The sequence below is a fragment of the Solea senegalensis genome, linkage group LG3 (assembly GCF_019176455.1).
Source record: "Solea senegalensis isolate Sse05_10M linkage group LG3, IFAPA_SoseM_1, whole genome shotgun sequence".
Taxonomy (NCBI): domain Eukaryota; kingdom Metazoa; phylum Chordata; class Actinopteri; order Pleuronectiformes; family Soleidae; genus Solea; species Solea senegalensis.
The window spans coordinates 8,501,964-8,520,391 of record NC_058023.1 but is presented as its reverse complement, the minus strand read 5'-3'; the positions used below and the strand labels follow the sequence as shown (position 1 = coordinate 8,520,391).

Below are 18,428 nucleotides of genomic sequence, written 5' to 3'. Positions count from 1 at the left end.
CATCACTTCATGCTGTCATTGACAGTCAGATTAGATCACCACTGAGATACAAGCATGACTGTGGGCCTTGTTATTGCAAGAGAAGTGTCATTACGCAAGACAATAATTATTTTTAATTTTCTTTATTACTGCTTTTGCATAATGATTAAAATGAGACAAAGGGAAGCACAGGTGTACAGTATATACTCCTAACCAGGTCAAAGTAGGAAAATCACAAAGCATTAAAAAAAAAATTATAATATAAGCGCCAACCTTTTACACAGATTCAACATATATTAATTTTAACTAAATCCTCTAATATCCATGGTGGTCCCACAATTTTTCTCTGGGATTCCACTCAGAGAAAGCTGATTGAACACATTAAGGTGTCATTCATTCTAAAACTTTAAATAAAGTGCATAATACTGTGTGGTCATTACAAATAATCTCAGGATCATATACATAGTAGCCATCACGGAACTGGCAATCCCATCAATTTCCCCCCAGAAAATTCACCTTCACTGTCCACCAAAAACTATTAAATCAACATTCATCAACCCAAATATTGCTTGGGTTTCAAATTAAAAGCCTGCCAGGAGGACAATTGATGATGTGAAGTGAACAGATGGGTGGATTCTAATTTAAAGCACCAATGAGAGTGATTCACATAATCCTCAAAGGACAAACAAAGTAAACATGAATAAGTTGCACATAAACATTCAAACAGGAGCTTCTTACTTAATATAATGAGCTATAGATAGAGAACAAGGGGAATAATGAGATAAAGGTGGGCCCTCCTATATACAGTATTGCCTAGGCCTGTTTTTAATGCCTTTGTAAATTATTATTTTTAATTATATAAAATTATTCCCAAGCCATTATTGCCAGAATGTATGTTTAGCTATCAGAGTTGGCAATGATTTCAGCCTGCTCCTCCTCTGTTTTCAAAGACAAGGTTGTCAAGGAAACCTTTGATTTCATCACAAGCTCTGCGGTGCTGTGGGAGCTGCAAGCAGTGCTGCGGCGCCGGGCCAGTTCAGCAAGATCCTCAGTCAGAACGCTCTCCATCACTGCACCCAGAGAATGTCTGATCTTCTTGCACAGGTCGGGGCAGCTGAATACATACAGAATCGGGTTGAGGACACTGTTAAAGAAGCCTAAGGTTGCTGCAATTTTAAGGCCTTTGCTTGCAAATTTCTGGAGTGCATGCCCACTGGGAGCCATCACCTCCATGATGATGAAGATGTGGTATGGAGCCCAACACAGAACAAAGCTCACCACCACGGCCACTACAAGCCGGAAAAAACGGAAGGATCGCCGGTGACCTCTGCCAGCCAAGTGGGAATTCACAGCAGCATAGCTGAGGATGATGATTACTAGAGGGATCAGGAAGGCTAGGAGGAACTTCATGAAGGCCAAGGCCTCCTTGCGCTGCTTACATAAGACTTTTAGGTCGTATGGCTCACTAGGAGGGAATTGAGCATAATTGTAATAACAGAGAATCTGGCCACTGGGTAGGTGAATGTTATCACGGAATATGTAGAATGGGATAGTGCAGACAACAGCCAGAGCCCAAATCACACCACATATCTTCGTCACAATTTGCTTGTCTCTGTGGTTCTGGGCCCAAACGGGTCGCAGCACTACCAGGCAGCGGTCCATAGAAATGGCCGCCAACAGGAAACCACTGACAAACATGTTGAGGAAGAAAATGGAGGAGTATATTCGACAGAAGGTCGTGCCCAATGTCCAGGTGTTGCCACGTGCCATGTAAAGAGTGAAGAAGGGGAGAAAAGCGGTGGCCAGTAGGTCAGAGGCTGCCAGGTTCAGGATCCAGATGCTGATGACGGAGCGGCGGACATGGAAACCCACCACTCCGACGATGAGGAGGTTCTCTATGATGCCAATGGAAGAGAAGATGCCATGGAGAGAAATGGCTAAAACACTTGCAGAACCAGTCGTACCAACTGTTTGGTTTGGTGGGTTTAAGCTGATATTTGCGTTCTGGTTGAAAAGACAGGCTGCCATCCCGGAGCGACACGGTCAATTTGCTATTCACTGAGATCTAAGAAGAAGAAGAAGAGGGAGAATTTCACGTGAAAGGATGATACTTTACCATTAACTGCTGTCCTCCAATTTTTGCATCCTCTCTACAAGACTTATTGTGTCTAATTCTATCACCCAGCACATCTTTCATGTAAAAAGTTTTTCCAAGAATTGATAAAGTGAAGGCGGCACAACATTTCCAAATTGTCAATGGAGCAGTTTATAACATTTCACCAATAAATGTTGCTACATTTTACACACCGTACCTTTACACACAACTGTAGCCATAAGATGCACTGGTATAAAGGTTAGACATCAAAATATATCACTTTTTAGTTCTGGCCCTGCACGTGTCATATGTGCTGTGTTGTTTCTGATACAAACTCCACAAGATGATGCTTTAGTCCCAAATTTTAAATTGAAATTGTTGAAATTGATCTATCAGTTGGGAATAATAATGTGCCTCTATGCAAGACTCTCACTTTAATCCTTTTGTGTAAAGACACAGGCCTCCTCATTAAATAAAAAAAAAAAACGACTTACCTGTTTGTCAGAGTGTAATGAGATCTGTCATGTTATAATACGGTTTGACACCAAGCGCACAGTCCCAGGGTTATGGGTGAACTAGCAGAATAAAAGGAAGTCAAGATTCACAAAGGGAAGTACAATGTTTTTAAGAACCAGTCTAATTAGTCAACAGCACTAAGAGACGGGCAAATTAAGGTCTTTGGTGATGAAAAAAAAAAAAAAAAGGATTTAAATGAGCTTTGTTTTCATCATTGATTGTTTTTAGGATTTAAGTGTCACCTTTTTTATCTCTCGTTTCACTTATTTATTTAGAGGTGTGTGTGTGTGTGTGTGTGTGTGTGTGTGAGAGAGAGAGAGAGGGTGGAGGGTGTAAAGTGTCTGTACTCACACAATGACAAGGCAAAAAGAACATGACAGACATGTGTCTGTCAATGTTTTTAAAGACTGGAAAAAACATTGGAAAGTTTGACACTAAAAACATTCTATTAAAAGAAAATTCATCAGACTCTGTTCTTAATTTGTTGCATTATGTTATATACATGTATATATATATATATATATATATATATATATATATATATATATATATATATATATATTTAAAGGAGTCTGTTTGAGCAGCTGCAGCCATTTCAAAAGTCTACAGATTTTCTTTTTTCCTCTAATAATAAATTCAATGAAAACATGTCTGACTAGAGGTGGGTTTCAAAGCTCCGTTAATTGCTCAGTAATTGCCATTGTTTGCAAACTCAGGTTCACAGACGTGCTTGAGTCTTTTCAGTTGTTGCGTGCAGTTCAGCTTTTGATCGGGTGGGAGCAGCAGACCAACCTCTTTCATAATAAAATAAAAGTGCTTCATTGTGAATCTCTGGCTCTGAACCACTGGCTGAAAGGAAGTATTTGAAGATTCCACAGACAAGCGTGTGATAATGTCCTGCAGCCAGACACTTGAGTGGTAGTGGGTGTTGCTTCCTCTTCTCACCCTTGGTTCAAACCCAGAGGCTTCATCAACATCATAACACCAGCATTTTATGTCCTATTTCAAGCAGTTCTCATCTTTTTTTTGTTTTGTTTTTTGGTTTGCAACTAAAGTGTCCTAAAGGGTACATACACACAACGTAAAGAAGGGCAACTAGTACCATGAAACAGCTTAGTGCTTCTCATGCAACAAAAGCCACAAACAGGTCGGCAGGTTTTTGTCTAACCAGAGGAAACATATACGTCCTCACTGACCTGAATTCATGTACTCTTGCCAACACATGCATCTGCAGCCAGTGCTGTAATGGAACAAAGTACAAATACTTTGTAACTGTACTTTTGTTATTTATATTTCTAGCAACTTTTACTCCACTACATTTCCTAAATAAATTGTGTACATTTCCTCTGACTGTCTTTGTTCCCTGTTACCGCCGAATAAAATCAGAAGACAAAGAGTTGGTAATGGTCTGTATTTATATAGAGCTGCTTTTCTAGTCTTGATGAGCTGCTTTCCACCATTCAATCATTCCCACATTGTTCATATTTGTTCACATGCTGCAACATGGGGTTAAGTGTCTTGCTCAAGGACACATATTGACGAGCAGAGCCAGGAACTAAACTCACAACTCACAGAAATGTGCAATAGCCACAACAAAAACCATAAAAACATGTGCAGTAAAACCTTGGGCAATATGGGGTAACTGTAGGTGTGCGTGTATACATGTATATGTGTGTATGTATGAATGTGTATATATATATATATATATCACCTCTCTCTATATATATATATATATAGATGATATATATATCTGACACCTCGTTGCAGCCCTGTATATATATCTGTATATATATCTGACACCTGACTCAACAGTGAAAAAAAAACCCCAGAGAATCCATTTGCACAACTCAGGAAGTATGGGTTCAGCCACGATGAGTTGTTGTTCAGTCATGCCTTGTTTCGACTGAACCAACAGCCTTTGACACCTTTTAAAACGCGTATACACAGACCACAAACAAACAAAAGACATGTCTGAGTCACACACGGAAACCAGCCGTCAAACGATCATGTCTGCATGAGTGTACCTGAGGGAATTATATGCATGTGAGTGAAAATCTCAAGTGAAATGTTAACTTTATATCACGGCAACATTTGTGCTAAAGGATGTGGGAGAGTGTACAAAACACATGACCAGCAGCTGCCTGGACAATAAAAACACTATTATGTTGACTTCAACAAATGCTTCCAAAAAGGGAGTTTGTGATGGAAGTGCTCCCTTTTTGTGATTGCTTTTAATCGGTTTCACAAATTGTTATTTATGCATTGTATAAACTGCATAGCTAAACCCTGTTTGGGATTAGCCAGAGTACAGTACATGACAGATGACAACAACAAATCATGCCAAGTATTTATCATCATCAGTTGTAGTAGCAATGTAGAAGTAGAGACACAAAAAGAATATAAGGAAAATGATGCCGGCAAGCTCAGTCAGGCAGTCATTCAAGTTGTGGAATCTCAAGTCAAGCCCTGATTTTCTCTTGTAACTACATCTCACTGAATAATCCTCTGCGATACCAGACATGGTGAGGCCACATATGACCTAAAAGGCGTCACTGGGATTAGGTGAACAGCCAATAAAAACAGTTTTGAAACAAACACAAGGAAATACAGTAAATGATTACGTTTTGGTTTTTTTTGCTCCTCAGAAACACCACCTTTTACCCCACTCCTCCTTCCACAATACAACCAACACATGTACCTCCTTTACAACTTTAACTGAAAAGACTCAATCAACATCAAATGCACCTCGGTTCACCTGATCAGGCTGATCTGCAGGAAAAGCACACACTTTTTTGGAAGTCTGGCTCTCGACCAAGTCAATCACAAAACAGCCTCCGTCTTTTCTAAGAGTTCAGTGTGTCCGTAAACACACAGGAAACGGAGTTAAGAGCTGCAGAGATGATGCTATTTTGCATTTTTCTTGTGCTTCTTGGTGAAACGTGTGAGTATTTTACTTAATATAATATATAATATTATATCTAATATCATTTTGAGTGGGATACATCATTTTAAATGCTTTTCTGTGCAGGTCAGGGCCAGCCCAATGCGACCAGGACCTTAGGTATAGTTCAGGACACTGGCATCATCAGAGCTGAGATTGGGAAGAATGTGACGTTGCACTGCTTTTGCCAAAACGACGTAACTCACATTTCTTGGTACCAGCAAAGCTTGGGGGGCGAGCTTTGCCTCATTTCAACTCGAATGAAGCAAATAACCGTAGCAGAAATGTCCCCTGCGTTTCAAAAAAGGTTCCATGTCTTGGCACACGCGAGAGAATGCAGCAACCATCTCACTATCACAGACCTTCAGGCATCAGATTCAGCGACATATTTCTGTGCGGTTTTAGAATTCAACGGAATTGAATTTGGACCGGGGGCTTTCCTTCACGTCAGAGCGTCGCTCTCCGACACCCAACCTGTTGTCCATCAGCCGGTGGTGGAGCAACTTAGGCCAGGAGACTCTTTGAATTTAAGCTGCACAGTAGACGCTGAATCACAATGTGCAAGCGAGCAGAGTCTCTACTGGATCAAACAGGGTGCAGCAGGTGCAGCTGAGCTCACATTCCCCAGTGCAGAACAGTGTACAACAGAAAAGCCTCACAAGAGAAATTGCACTTTCAATCTCGAAATACACTCTGCAAGCGCCTCTGATGCTGGGATGTACTACTGTGCTCTGGCTTCCTGTGGCGAGATTGTTTTTGGTAATGGCACCAGAGTGGAGATCATAGGTAGGTGGTAAAAGTCAATTCTTGCTCATAAAACTGTATAGTAACGCAACACTACGCAACTTTTTTGCCCACAACCTCCGCCATTTGGAAAGTGAGTGAAAACATTGCAGCTTTTAAGGGCAATGCGGAACTGACAGTCCCATTAAAAGCTACTTTCTACTTTCATCACGGTGGCTTCGCTACAGAGGCGGAGACAGAACAAAAAAGAAGTTACATGGCCTTGCTTCAAATCAACTATATTGGCTGCGTAGATATTGTATATACCTCCACAAAACTGAAAGGGGTGTGAGCCGATCTGTCTATTCTGTTTCAGTTTTAGCCTTCCCCGTCCTGTTGTGTTGCCTGAGTGTGGCATTTGTCCTCTCCATGAACGTGCTGCTCATCACGGCAGTCAAAACATACAAGCTGCGAAAGAGGCTATGCTCTGTCTGCAAAGGTAAAGGTTAACACCATCCGCAACATTTTGCCGACTTGCTGGCTTGACATGCTTTCTTTTATTTGCAGGGGCTGTTTCTCATCCGACACGCTCCGCCGCCATTGTAGGTTACAAAAAAAAATGTATGACAAGAAACTTTTGAGTACTCCTGTGCACTTCTCACGCGTATGTTATTTTGTCTGCGGTAGAGCCAAGACGGACACGCTCTCTACTATCTTCCTCTGAGTGTGAAAAGGAACAACGACCTACATCGTCAGGGGAACAACATGGAGACTGCATGCGTTTACTCCAGAGTAAAACGGAAGAAAGTGAGGACAGAATAATAAGCCACTTCAGGACATAACTTTCTTTCTTGTCATCACAGTATGTAAAAAAAAAAAGTAAAATAAAGCAGAAAAGCAAAGTTGGTGGGTTTTTTTTTTATCTTCTGAGAGTGCTACACTCACACACATCAGCACCTATGATCACTTTTCAATCTGCAGCCGCCTCTCACGCTTCATCTTTCTCTCCTGTGGTCAAATTGTTGAGAGAGAGAGAGAGAGAGAGTAGAAGTTTCCATTGGTGGAAACGTTTCAGTCTCTTGTGTTTAAGCACAGGATGTAGCCTCATACCACAGAATGTCATACTTAAGTGGGCCTGACCCTACAGGCATTTGTGCAACAAGCCGAAAACACGTTGTGCAAGACAAGTGTGGACGTTGTAATTCATCTTATTCAGAAGTCGCCCATTTTGTTAAAGAATTTATCTGTCAATCAGTCGGTCTTCTTTGTTAATACTTGACTTTGATCAAAAAACTCATCACAATGAAAAAGATATGCATGATGTGAGTCCATACTGACCGAAGGAGTGAGCTAAACCACCACGAATAAAACACACTCTGCATTCCATTCATCCGTCTATTAATCACATATTATGTCCGTTTGACAGGCTACACCAGTGTGTGCAGTGCCAGTTTTTGACGTTGTTGGGATGATAAATGCAGGGAACATCTGTCCGTCAGTGACTATTTAAACATACCACAGACACACACATAAAACAACCAAAAACCAACAAATACACACACACAGAGAAACAGGGAGTGATTCGGTTTTTGGGAATTTGGGAATTGGTTCGGCATTGGATTCACATAATTAACTGATATCCAGTCCACTACTGGTGAGCTACAAAATAAGACACCACTTAAACGATGGTGATCTAATAAGCTATGCCTTCAAAAACAAAGATGACTTTTATCAATGTTCAGAAGGAAGTCTTTAAGAAGCATACGGACTGGAGGACAAGGTGAAGGTAAAAGGTTGCCATTCTTTCTGTTCAGACTTGTCTTCCTGTAGTTTTTTTTTGTCATGGCCTTTGAAGCAAGTTGTACCTCACCAAGTTCAGAAGTCGACGAAGTTTCATATGCATCTCATGTAATTATACACAATGCCCACATACACTCTCTTTTCTTCATGTTCCTCTCTGTAGGGGGGACCACTGCTCACATTCTGATTGGACAATAAAACCGTCTCATCTCCTCAAAGTAGAGAGCGTCCTCCAGACATTGTCTACACTTCAAATAACCACTGCAATTCCAACAAAATGACACGAGAGGTGTTTGCTCTGTGTGTGGCGTGTGTGCTCTCGGGGAGAATGGGTAAGTTATTTTCCAATAAGTGCACTTTTCTGCACTCATGAAAGCACTTTTTCCACTTTGCATTCTGTGCCCTACATTGACTTGTCCACTTTCCACACCTCCAGCTGTTTGGACATCTGCTGAAGTGCCGTCGTCTTTGCGTGTTTTATCAGTTACTGTTGGCAAAGAGGTAACGCTGAGATGTATCATTGAAGACAGTCTTGTAGAGATGATTTACTGGTACAGACAGAAGGTAGGAGAGGAACCACAGATGGTGTCAAACTTCTACAAACATCGGAAGGATGGCAAGTTGACTGGTGATTTTGAGAAAAATCCACGTTTCACTCTGGAAACCTCTGATAAAAAAAACTATTTGAAAATTTCAAATGTGCAACTTTCAGACACAGCTATTTACTATTGCGTAAGTGGCTATTCACTGGTCTTTACGTTTTTGGAGGGCATCACTGTGATTGTGGAGGATTCGAATTTAAGCTTGCCAGGTCTGGTTTATCAATCAGCGTCTGAGAGAATCCTGCCAGGACAATCTGTGACTCTCAGATGTACAGTTCACACAGCTGGAGCCTGTGATGGAAAACCCAGAGTTTACTGGTTGAAGAGAGACAAAGAACCTCTCCCTCTCATTTACACTGATGAAGACGGGAGTGAGGAATGTGAGTCGAACACACAAACACCCATCTGTGACTACAACTTGAAACTGGAGGGTCTGAATCTTTCTAACGCTGGGACCTACTACTGTGCAGTCGTGTCATGTGGACACATACTGTTTGGGAATGGGACTACGGTGGAAATGGAGGGTACAGTAGCTCAACTTCTTGCCAAGAACAAAAAAAAAAAAAAAGTGCCGTATCACAATCACTGATACAAATAACATTTTGAATGTCTCTGCAGATGATGGCCATTCCCTTGATTTGATATCTGTCCTGAGCGGAGTTTTGGCATTCACCATCCTCCTGGTTGTTGTCCTGGCTTGTGCAGCATACAGAGTCTACAAGACAAATAGCTCAGGTGGAGTCAACTGTACTATATTTATATTATTTGATCATGTGTTCGAGAGAAACACTGAAGAACACTTGAAAAAGAACTTGAAAAAACAAGGACAACAAATAGACTCTACTATGTTTTACACTATAATTGATTATTTCCTCCCATAAAGCAAGAATAAATAAACAATCTCAACTTCAGCTTTGCATGATGAACAAGGTTTTGAATTCTCTTTTGTTTAGACTGTCAAGCACGACTTGCAGCTGCTGTCGCACCAAATATGGAGGTAAGCATTAAAGGTTGCACAAAAGAAGAGCAAAGGGCATTAATACATCCTTATCTTCAGAGAGGAGGTTTGTTTTAATGATTTGCCATTTAGTGGACACCTCAAATACTTTGTTTTGTAATATTTGTCAACATTACACCTGTGATTATATGCCAATAACCTTTTTTAAATATATATTTTTAATTCAACCCAGGGTCGCCGAGATGCAGATAACCTCCATTATGCTGCTTTCAAGGACCCCAATCGCAGCAGCTTAAGAAGAAGACAAGATGACAGCGTGAACGAATGCGTTTACTCAAGTGTAAAGTTGTCAAGCTGAACATGATGCACCTCTGTATGTACTGAATGTGAAGAAAATAAAGTGCAAAACAACAACAATTCAGCCAGTGAGATGTCGGTGATGTTTCCACTGTCATTAAACCTACCATGTTGTGTGTCACTTTGTGTTATGTGCAATTACACCAGTGGGAAAGCAAATGACATGATGATGGCTCTATTCAGCTCAAGTCATCATGACGAAATGGAACTCAGCCAACACTCATTTTGATTATTTACACCTGTGCTATTTTTCTTCTGGTGAAACATCAAAATGGCTGCCGTGGAAACTAAGCTAAACTAAGTTTTAGGTGGGCTACATTGCATGAAGTGTATTCTTTTACACAGAAACACCACTGGTGACAACTTTGACCTTGTTTGCTTTTAAAGCAAACAGTTAAAGTTTGTGGTTACCCTCTCAATCAAATTCCATTACACAACGGCAATGGCAGCCTCAGAAACAACAAGCCACGTAAGACACGCGATCCAGAATTGAATCATACGTTGAATGTAGAATTAAGACGTCAAGCAGAGAATGAGGCGTCGTGATAAAGTCTGTTGGTTTTTAAATACATTTTTTTTTAACTGCACGAGATGTGAGGATCGTTATTGAACTTTTGTAGACGGTTTGCTCTTTGTGTGTGTCCACACTTTCAAACAGGAAATAGCTTCAACGTGTTTGTGGTCAACCTGCAACACGGTACAATGGCCAAGACCATCCCACACTCACAGCCGAGAAAAACATTTTTCAGAAGTTGCCGGGTAACATCTAACAATAAAGGTACACAACTGAGTTAAGTTAATCAAATACACCCGCCCAGACCTAGTAGACATGTTTGATCTCTGTGTTCAGACATTCACTGGTGTATCACCAACCTCCCCACACACACACACACACACACACAGTCACCGATGGGGCTAAAGAAAAGACAGACGAAGCAAACAAACACACCAAGGCATCACAAACATAAGCTATACACCTAGTGTAATAATACTAATAGCAAATACAGTTGTCCAACAGTCCATAACGAAAAACACGGAATGTCTGGCTATGCCACACAAATTCTGATGCATCCAATTTCAAGCAAGTAAAATGCCCCTTTAATATGTTATTAATGTAAAATACTACAGACAATAGGTGTGAAATGCTAGTTCTTTGTGAGATAGATAGATAGATAGATAGATAGATAGATAGATAGATAGATAGATAGATAGATAGATAGATAGATAGATAGATAGATAGATTTAGCCACTTACTGCACATAATGTTCATCACTGTGAGGGTGAAGACCGTGTGACTCCCAGCTGTGCAGATCACACTGGGGCGATTCACCTGTGATGCAGAACACAGAGTTTACTGGTTCAATAAATCTGACTAAACTCGGGATTCGTGTGTCAGGGAAGAGTCTGAAGCTATAAAATCTATAAATATTTGCAAAAATGACAAAACTTTAAACCTTTTTTACATTTTTATGTAGTTCTCAGCTCTCAATGAAGCAGAGGAAGGTTGTGAAGTGTCGTAAACCCAAACTGCTGACACTGGACATGGCAGGTTGATGCAAAAATATTATTATATTATATTATTAAGTAAAAGGCTTACATTCTCCGACGGACAGACAGGCATTCCAAACTCAGCAGAATGAGGGCCAAAATTAAGAATGTGGACATGGGATGAGGACAGACATCAAACCATCAGAGACATGTGGAAAGAGACTGAATCCACACAAGTGGGGTGGGATGATTGGGCACAGGTGAAAGACATAAAGGCGGAGCAAACAATCACAACAGCAGGAAGCCAGACAAAGACAGGAAGTAAATCACTTAAGAGACACACAAGGTGCATTACTTCAAAGAAAAACAGGAAATATTGGAGACGGGGAAACTGTAAAACATTAGGAAAATAGAAGTTATATGAAATTCAAAGGAATAAATTACAAAAAAAAAAACACATTATAAAATACAAATGTTTTACACTTTGATGGCCTGAGAGCATCAACAATCCTCTGTACTGGAAAATAACTGCCATGTATATGTTTGTTATCAATGTCAGTGTTGACACCTGTGGTCTGCATTTCTGCTAAGGGTCGACTCCATACACGCTCGCAAACCTCTGCTCTCTCTGCTGTAGCGTCAGTGTGGTTTCAAAGAGGATGTCGAAGTGTTACTTTTTTGTTGTTTTTTGTTTTTGGTTTTTTTCAACCAAACCAAATTTTTCCATTCCCTCAATTTGTCCGATACATATTTTAAAAAGGTTCAATGTGACCGGTTTAATTAAAATGCTGTTTTCACTGACTTTGAGATTTCAATGCAATCCAGCAAACGCGTCCCACGCGTACATGTGTTTTATGTTGATAATCATGAGATCACGCTGATTCAGTCAAAGAAAGGGATGGTTCTATGACATGCTATTCTGTATCTTCACACTGGCAATGAAGTTGTTTTCCTTCTCCCCTTAAGCCTCTGGAAATATTTGTTTATTGACACATTATGACAGGACAAAGAAATATTTATAATATGAACTTTGAGAAAATCCGATCAGATTTCATAACCAAGTGATTGGTCAATCTTTCAAAAAAAATGTGTATTCATTATAAAGTGATGTTGGATGATGACCTCCTGCTCAATGATAATGTCTGTACACAGTGGATACTATCTTAAGAATCTTAAGAAAACCCTGACCAGTCTATTGTTATTTTTCAGTGATTTTCCAAATTGAAATGCTCCTTTCACCACGTGACAAAAAAAACAATCAAACCATAGATGACAGTGAGCATGTGACCAGTGCTGTTGGGAAATCTTTTCAAGAGATCTTCAGAGTGGAGAAAGTATCGTGTCACTCAACGCGGCGAAATCAACATGATGACACCTCCAAACTTTCTTTTCTTTCTGACGTATTTGGTCTTGGGGAAAATGGGTGAGGTTTTTTTTAATGTTTCTGGTTATGATGCAATTTTTTAAAAGATTAAATTGAAGGTGTTTTTCTCTTTTTTTGTCTTCAGCTGAGATGAACCATCTGTCCACAACTGCTCATCAAGACATTAGATTTATTTCAGCTAATGTTGGTGACAACGTGACTTTGTCATGTTTATTCACCAGAGATGATTATAAACTTTACTGGTACAAGCAAACACTGGGTCAGAAGCCACAGCTTATCTGTGTCGTAGAACTTAGTCAAAGAACGCACGTTTTTTATAATGAGTTTGAAAAAAATCCACATTTATCACTTCAATCTAATGCTGGTTTGAATCACTTAAACATTTCCGATGTTCAACTTTCTGACTCAGCGACTTACTCATGTGTAGTTGCTCACTCACGTTGGCTTAAATTTAAAGAAGTCATCACTGTGAGTGTGGAGGCTTCAAGGTGGAATCTTCACCCTCTGGTCCATCAGTCAGAGTCACAAAGACTTCAGCCAGGAGATTCTGTCACTCTCAACTGTACAGTTCACACAGGAGCATGTGCTGGAGGAGAACACAGCATTTACTGGCTCAAGAACTCTCAAGAACCTCATCATGGAACCATTTACACCAAAGGAGACAGAAGTGAACAGTGTGAGAGGAAACCCAACACTCAAACACACACCTGTGTCTACAAATTACCAATGAACAGTGTGAATCTCTCTCATGCTGGGACCTACTACTGTGCTGTCGCCGCATGTGGACATATACTGTTTGGGAACGGGACCAAACTGGACTTTAAGGGTAAGAAACTTCTAGATGCCGCCTCATCTGATGAGTAGTGACAGTTCATTCTTTGACAAAAACATGACAGAGACAAAATGTCTGTAGTGTCTCCATTTGCAGACCAGTCATCAATGTATATCATGGCTGGAGCTTTGACATTCACCACCCTCCTGAGTATTTTACTGGCTTTCTTACTGTACAAGAGAGACAAATGTTCAGGTAATCACTTCTTCTGATGTTGACCAGCTTCTATTCACTGAATTTGGCTTTCGAATTAAACACCGTCATGTCTGTGTTTCACAACCAGAGTCTTGTGCCCAATTATCAGCTCGCTCCACATCAAATGAAGAGGTAAATACATTATAATCTCTCATCAAACTTACATATACCACCTTATATTAGCACAAACAGAGACATATTACAATGTACTGATGTGTGTGTGTGTTGTTCCCAGGGAAACAGAGATGGAGACAATGTCCACTATGCTGCTTTAAGTGTCCACCTGCCTAACAGATCAAGAAGACAGATGGACAATACAAAGAATGAATGTGTGTACTCCAGTGTTCGACATTAGCTCTGTCTTTGTAAGTTCTGTCATTTTCTCAGTCTTTCTTTATTTTAGACGTCACACACGTGAAGTTTTTGTTTAGTACCTTTGTAATTTCCACTATAATTTACATGTTTTTATGATTTTAAGCAGGATTTACATAGTGGAAATTGTACTTAATGATGCTGTACAAGAGATTTGTTATAGATGCCCATTTTGTCTGTTTTTAACAAGGAATAAAGTCGCTAAGAAAAAAAAAATCTCTTTTGCAAGAGTTTCCTGGCCAAGACTGGCAGTGGTATAGACAGGACATGGTTACAGCTATTTAAAGGTGACATCGAATGCTGGTATAACACATGTTAGTTATGGAGGTCTACTTACATATATTAACTTGTTTTCGTAGTTAAAAACCTCCCAGTCGCTGCAAACGAGCCAACGGAAGTGCTGTAGTAGAGCAAGTCGTCTTTGATGACTGCTTAAAGCTGCTTTATGCTACAGTTTTTGCGAGTATTATTCCTGCTCACCAAGCAGAAAAAACATTTAGACAACAGAAGAACTAGTCACCAAGGATAGTCATCCGGGCCTCGACCTGGCAACCCATGAACCTCCCCTGCACGACGAACCTTTCAGCTGTGAGCCGCTCAAACCAGACGTGTCCGAGGGAGCTGTAGCATCGTTCTCTTCTGCGCCCAGACTTGTACGGCCACCTGATGGTGAAGTGGGACACTACAGGACCCTGACGTGTGAGTATACCATGGTCCGTGATATGTAACATGCAATGCGTCGTGCACTGAAGTATACCAGGGCCTGAAAAATTTTAAACAAAAATTGGGCTCTGCCTCATTTGGTCCTAAAGAGGTAACAATAAGAATATGAACTCGCACTCGTCACCCGAATTACATAACACTTTTCTGAAGAAAAGTGCTACAAAGTGCTTATTAGTCTAATCAAGCCCAGTCAAATATTCCAAGGTGTCCAAGAAACTACAAGAAAAAAGCCCAACAGATTGCAAAATGAGGAAGAAGAAACCTCTGACAGAACTGGACTCAAAGACGTGCGGGATCTGCCTCGGCCGGTTGGGGTGAAAGGATAAGAGGAGAGGTGGAGAACAGAAAGGAGGGAGAGGAGAGCAAGTTATGTTAAAACAAAAATAAAATAAGAGGAAAGGGAGAGAACAAGACAAAGAGGGAACAGGGGACACAAGCAAATGAACAAACAAACAATACAGCACATCAATACAAACAACAATGACGTAAAAAGAGAGAAATGTTACAGTTTGCCCTTTTTTTCCATGGTAAAGAACTTGAAAGTGCAATGATTCAGATTAATACCTAGATGTATACAAGCCAGGCCTTATTGTATTATTTACTTTTCTCTGAGGTTACAATAAATCAAACCCCAGAACAGCTCTGACTTATTTCGCCATCATTTTTTTAAAGTGTGGCACAAAGATGAAGACAGTGAACTTGCAGTGAACACGTGATTTGTTTCTTAAAGTAGGACTTACCGTGCAGAGTAACTGCAGGCTGGCCAATCAAAGTCAACTGTGCAATGTACAACCCTTTTTTTTTCTGAAGAGTGGAAAGAAGAAGATCTTTTTTAAGTCCAGACAAGAATTAGACATGGAGACATCTCTTAAGGTTTTCCTCTATCTTACATGGCTGTCCCAGCTGGGGAACATGGGTGAGTTACGTAGTTCAGTGTTGTTGGTTAGTGCAAAATCCTCTTTCGTTTTTCTTTCATCAGATTCAAATAATTGTATATTTGCTTTGGCTGTCATTTCACTGCAGCTCAGAAGAGTGAAGATCTGACATCCAGATATGTGCATCAAGAGAAACACTTGATATCCGCTACCGTTGGAGAGGACGTGACTCTGCCGTGTTTTCATCAAGGAGGTGATTCAGCATGGATCTTCTGGTACAAGCAAAGCCCGGGACAGATGCCAAGGCTCATCTCAACCATCTATGTGTTGCGGAGAGAGAGCTTTTTTTTTGATGAATTTAACAACACGCGCTTCGCAGTGAAGTATGAAGACGGTAGACTCCAGCTGTCAATTTCAGATTTGCACATTTCAGACTCAGCCACATACTTGTGTGCATCCTCCCACACACATGCACTGACCTTTGCAGAAGGCATTACAGTCATTGTGCAGGGCTCAGGGTTGAACCTCCAGGCTCTGGTCCATCATGAGGATCTCAGCTGTAGGCTTCACAGTGAGAGCTGTGGTGAAGGACACAGTGTTTACTGGCTCATGAGCTCCGATGAAACTCACACGGGATTAATTCACATCAAAGGAGACATGTGTGACCAACGTGAAAGGACACGTGGCACACAAACACACACCTGTGTGCACAACTTGTCACTGAATACGTCTGGGGCCGACTACTGTGCTGTTTTGTCATGTGGACATATACTGTACAGAAATGGGACCAAACTGGACAGTAAATGTGAGTAACATCATGGAAGAATTGGTCTTATTTTCTCATCACATGTCAAATAACTGAAATAAAACTCTGGCTTTCTGCAGCTACACAGAGGTTTATCCAGGTTTGTGTCTTGATTGGAGCTCTGGCAGCCTCCACCATCCTGACGGTTTTACTGGCTTTCGCACTATACAAGATGATCAAGAGCAAAAAAAGTCTATGTTCAGGTAAGCGCTACGTAGAAACACACATAAATCACTAAATAATAACTGTCAATTAAAAGAGATTTTTCTGTTTCGCATGGAAAAAGTCTCAACGACTCACTCCACATCAAATCCAGAGGTGATATTTACAGTACCTCACTGATCCAAATGATCACTATTAAAACAACCATCACAGAGTGACACTCTCATCCACTTGTGCACTTGTTGTTTCTAGGGTAACCAAGATGCAGAAGACTTCCATTATGTGGCTGTAGATGTTAAACCGTCCAACAGAACACAACGGCTGAGGGAGTCCTGGGTGGAATGTGTGTACTCCAGCCTAAAGTAGTAAAAGTGGTGTGTATATATATATATATATATATATCCTTTTTGAATAAAGTTTTTAAAATGTTACTTTAAAGTGGCGAGGAGGGAACTCGTGTGTCACGAGTTGAGTGATCAACTCGATCACCAGTATGTATTATTATTACCGAGAGGATGGTGTTGCGTGGAGGACCAAAACTGTAATCATGACCAGTTGCCATTCTGTGCCTCAAACTAAAATGGGTTACTCACTGTGCATTAACTTAACTGTACAACAACAGGAAATGCTTCTTTCCACCCTCATTTCTTCAAAACGTAAAAAGTTCCACATCAGGTGTAAGGACAATTATACACATTTGGTCTGTATTTATATAGCTCTTTTCTAGTCTTGATGTCTTGATCATTTAGAACACAGTTTCAATATGAAAACAATTTTCAACAATAAAATCACACCGTCACTCGTTTTTAATTTAAAAACGATGTTTACCAAGATTCAGCCATTCTTTGGACATGGTCTTCTCTCCATACTTAACTTTTTCCCATATCATATCAAGTTTAGGGATTACACAGACAAAATTGCATGTGGTCCTTGTGTCTGTAATTCCTCTTTGCCTGTTTTTTGACTATTGCCTGGGTTTTGAGTTTGTACTTTTGGCCCTTTGAAAACTGGATAACGCCTCAGTTGGGTTTGTCTACCTGTGCACCGACCATTAAAGAGACTATTTTTGCTTTTACTCTCCTGTGTGTTTTACTCTCCAGTATAAAAGCCAGTAACGGAAAAAAACCTAATTATTTCAGGCAGTGTAGGATTTTTTTTCTATCTCTGTTACATTTTTATTCATTTACAACAATGTGACAGACTTTGAACCATAAATGAAAGACTGCACCCCGAAGACTCACAACACCAGTCAACGTAATTTCCAGGAAAAAGACAACAACAAATTCAGCATTTTAGGGAGTTGAATGGGCAAAAGCACTTACTCACATTTTCTGGTTCTTTTATGGTTAAAATAACAAAAAAAAAGTCCAGAAGGACATTTGAGGCTTGGGTGTTAAAGGGTTAATGGTTCACACCAAATGAAATCTCAGTAGATATGTTTTCTATAATATAAGAACCTGGTAGATAAAAAAAAAAACAAAATGCTCTTTGTGCTGAAAAGTGGTGCACAGTGACATCAAGTCACAATGAGTTTCCTTTAAAAAAACGTCTCTCAAAGCTGCCGAGAGCCTTTCTATTCATAAACCAGGAGAATTAGGAGAAAAGTGAAATAGTGAAGTCC

At 40.3% G+C, this 18,428-nt stretch overlaps 4 protein-coding genes and 1 pseudogene across 7 annotated transcripts; 4 read left to right on the top strand and 1 right to left on the bottom strand.

Moving 5' to 3' along the window:
• Window positions 1-146: 146 nt before the first annotated feature.
• LOC122766378 (prostaglandin D2 receptor 2-like) lies at window positions 147-15,739 on the bottom strand. Of its 2 annotated transcripts, XM_044021196.1 has the most exons (3): window positions 15,706-15,739; window positions 11,226-11,301; window positions 147-2,044 (listed from the first exon to the last, which is right to left on the bottom strand). In XM_044021196.1, the coding sequence occupies exon 3, from the start codon at window positions 2,005-2,007 to the stop codon at window positions 877-879; it is 1,131 nt and encodes a 376-aa protein (XP_043877131.1). In that variant the 5' UTR covers window positions 2,008-2,044; window positions 11,226-11,301; window positions 15,706-15,739; the 3' UTR covers window positions 147-876. The 2 variants fall into 2 exon arrangements, with proteins under 2 accessions (XP_043877131.1, XP_043877130.1); XM_044021195.1 differs by lacking the exons at window positions 11,226-11,301; window positions 15,706-15,739 and adding an exon at window positions 2,569-2,743.
• Window positions 5,266-7,147, top strand: LOC122766382. Its single transcript, XM_044021201.1, has 5 exons — window positions 5,266-5,531; window positions 5,619-6,317; window positions 6,631-6,753; window positions 6,822-6,856; window positions 6,942-7,147. The coding sequence occupies exons 1-5, from the start codon at window positions 5,489-5,491 to the stop codon at window positions 7,074-7,076; spliced, it is 1,035 nt and encodes a 344-aa protein (XP_043877136.1). The 5' UTR covers window positions 5,266-5,488; the 3' UTR covers window positions 7,077-7,147.
• LOC122766379 lies at window positions 8,187-10,031 on the top strand. 2 transcript variants are annotated; one of them, XM_044021198.1, is made up of 5 exons: window positions 8,188-8,386; window positions 8,491-9,180; window positions 9,275-9,391; window positions 9,610-9,653; window positions 9,847-10,031. In XM_044021198.1, the coding sequence occupies exons 1-5, from the start codon at window positions 8,332-8,334 to the stop codon at window positions 9,970-9,972; spliced, it is 1,032 nt and encodes a 343-aa protein (XP_043877133.1). In that variant the 5' UTR covers window positions 8,188-8,331; the 3' UTR covers window positions 9,973-10,031. The 2 variants fall into 2 exon arrangements, with proteins under 2 accessions (XP_043877132.1, XP_043877133.1); XM_044021197.1 differs by having other exon boundaries at window positions 8,187-9,180.
• Window positions 12,782-14,565, top strand: LOC122766381 (CD276 antigen-like). Of its 2 annotated transcripts, none has more exons than XM_044021200.1 (5): window positions 12,782-12,882; window positions 12,968-13,669; window positions 13,772-13,870; window positions 13,959-14,002; window positions 14,106-14,565. In XM_044021200.1, the coding sequence occupies exons 1-5, from the start codon at window positions 12,825-12,827 to the stop codon at window positions 14,223-14,225; spliced, it is 1,023 nt and encodes a 340-aa protein (XP_043877135.1). In that variant the 5' UTR covers window positions 12,782-12,824; the 3' UTR covers window positions 14,226-14,565. The 2 variants fall into 2 exon arrangements, with proteins under 2 accessions (XP_043877135.1, XP_043877134.1); XM_044021199.1 differs by having other exon boundaries at window positions 12,783-12,882; window positions 13,757-13,870.
• LOC122766387 lies at window positions 15,436-17,882 on the top strand (annotated as a pseudogene).
• The last annotated feature ends 546 nt before the right edge of the window (window positions 17,883-18,428 follow it).

Bases quoted from the DNA above. Each gene is read 5' to 3' on its own strand.
- LOC122766382 (XM_044021201.1), top strand. From the start codon at position 5,489: ATGATGCTATTTTGCATTTTTCTTGTGCTTCTTGGTGAAACGT. The intron at 6,318-6,630 runs GTAGGTGGTAAA...ATTCTGTTTCAG, and splicing joins CACCAGAGTGGAGATCATAG to TTTTAGCCTTCCCCGTCCTG. The intron at 6,857-6,941 runs GTAGGTTACAAA...TGTCTGCGGTAG, and splicing joins CGACACGCTCCGCCGCCATT to AGCCAAGACGGACACGCTCT.
- LOC122766381 (XM_044021199.1), top strand. From the start codon at position 12,825: ATGATGACACCTCCAAACTTTCTTTTCTTTCTGACGTATTTGGTCTTG. The intron at 13,670-13,756 runs GTAAGAAACTTC...AAATGTCTGTAG, and splicing joins GACCAAACTGGACTTTAAGG to TGTCTCCATTTGCAGACCAG. The intron at 14,003-14,105 runs GTAAATACATTA...TGTTGTTCCCAG, and splicing joins GCTCCACATCAAATGAAGAG to GGAAACAGAGATGGAGACAA.
- LOC122766379 (XM_044021197.1), top strand. From the start codon at position 8,424: ATGAAAGCACTTTTTCCACTTTGCATTCTGTGCCCTACATTGACTTGT. The intron at 9,181-9,274 runs GTACAGTAGCTC...ATGTCTCTGCAG, and splicing joins GACTACGGTGGAAATGGAGG to ATGATGGCCATTCCCTTGAT. The intron at 9,392-9,609 runs GTGGAGTCAACT...TCTTTTGTTTAG, and splicing joins CTACAAGACAAATAGCTCAG to ACTGTCAAGCACGACTTGCA.
- LOC122766378 (XM_044021196.1), bottom strand. From the start codon at position 2,007: ATGGCAGCCTGTCTTTTCAACCAGAACGCAAATATCAGCTTAAACCCA.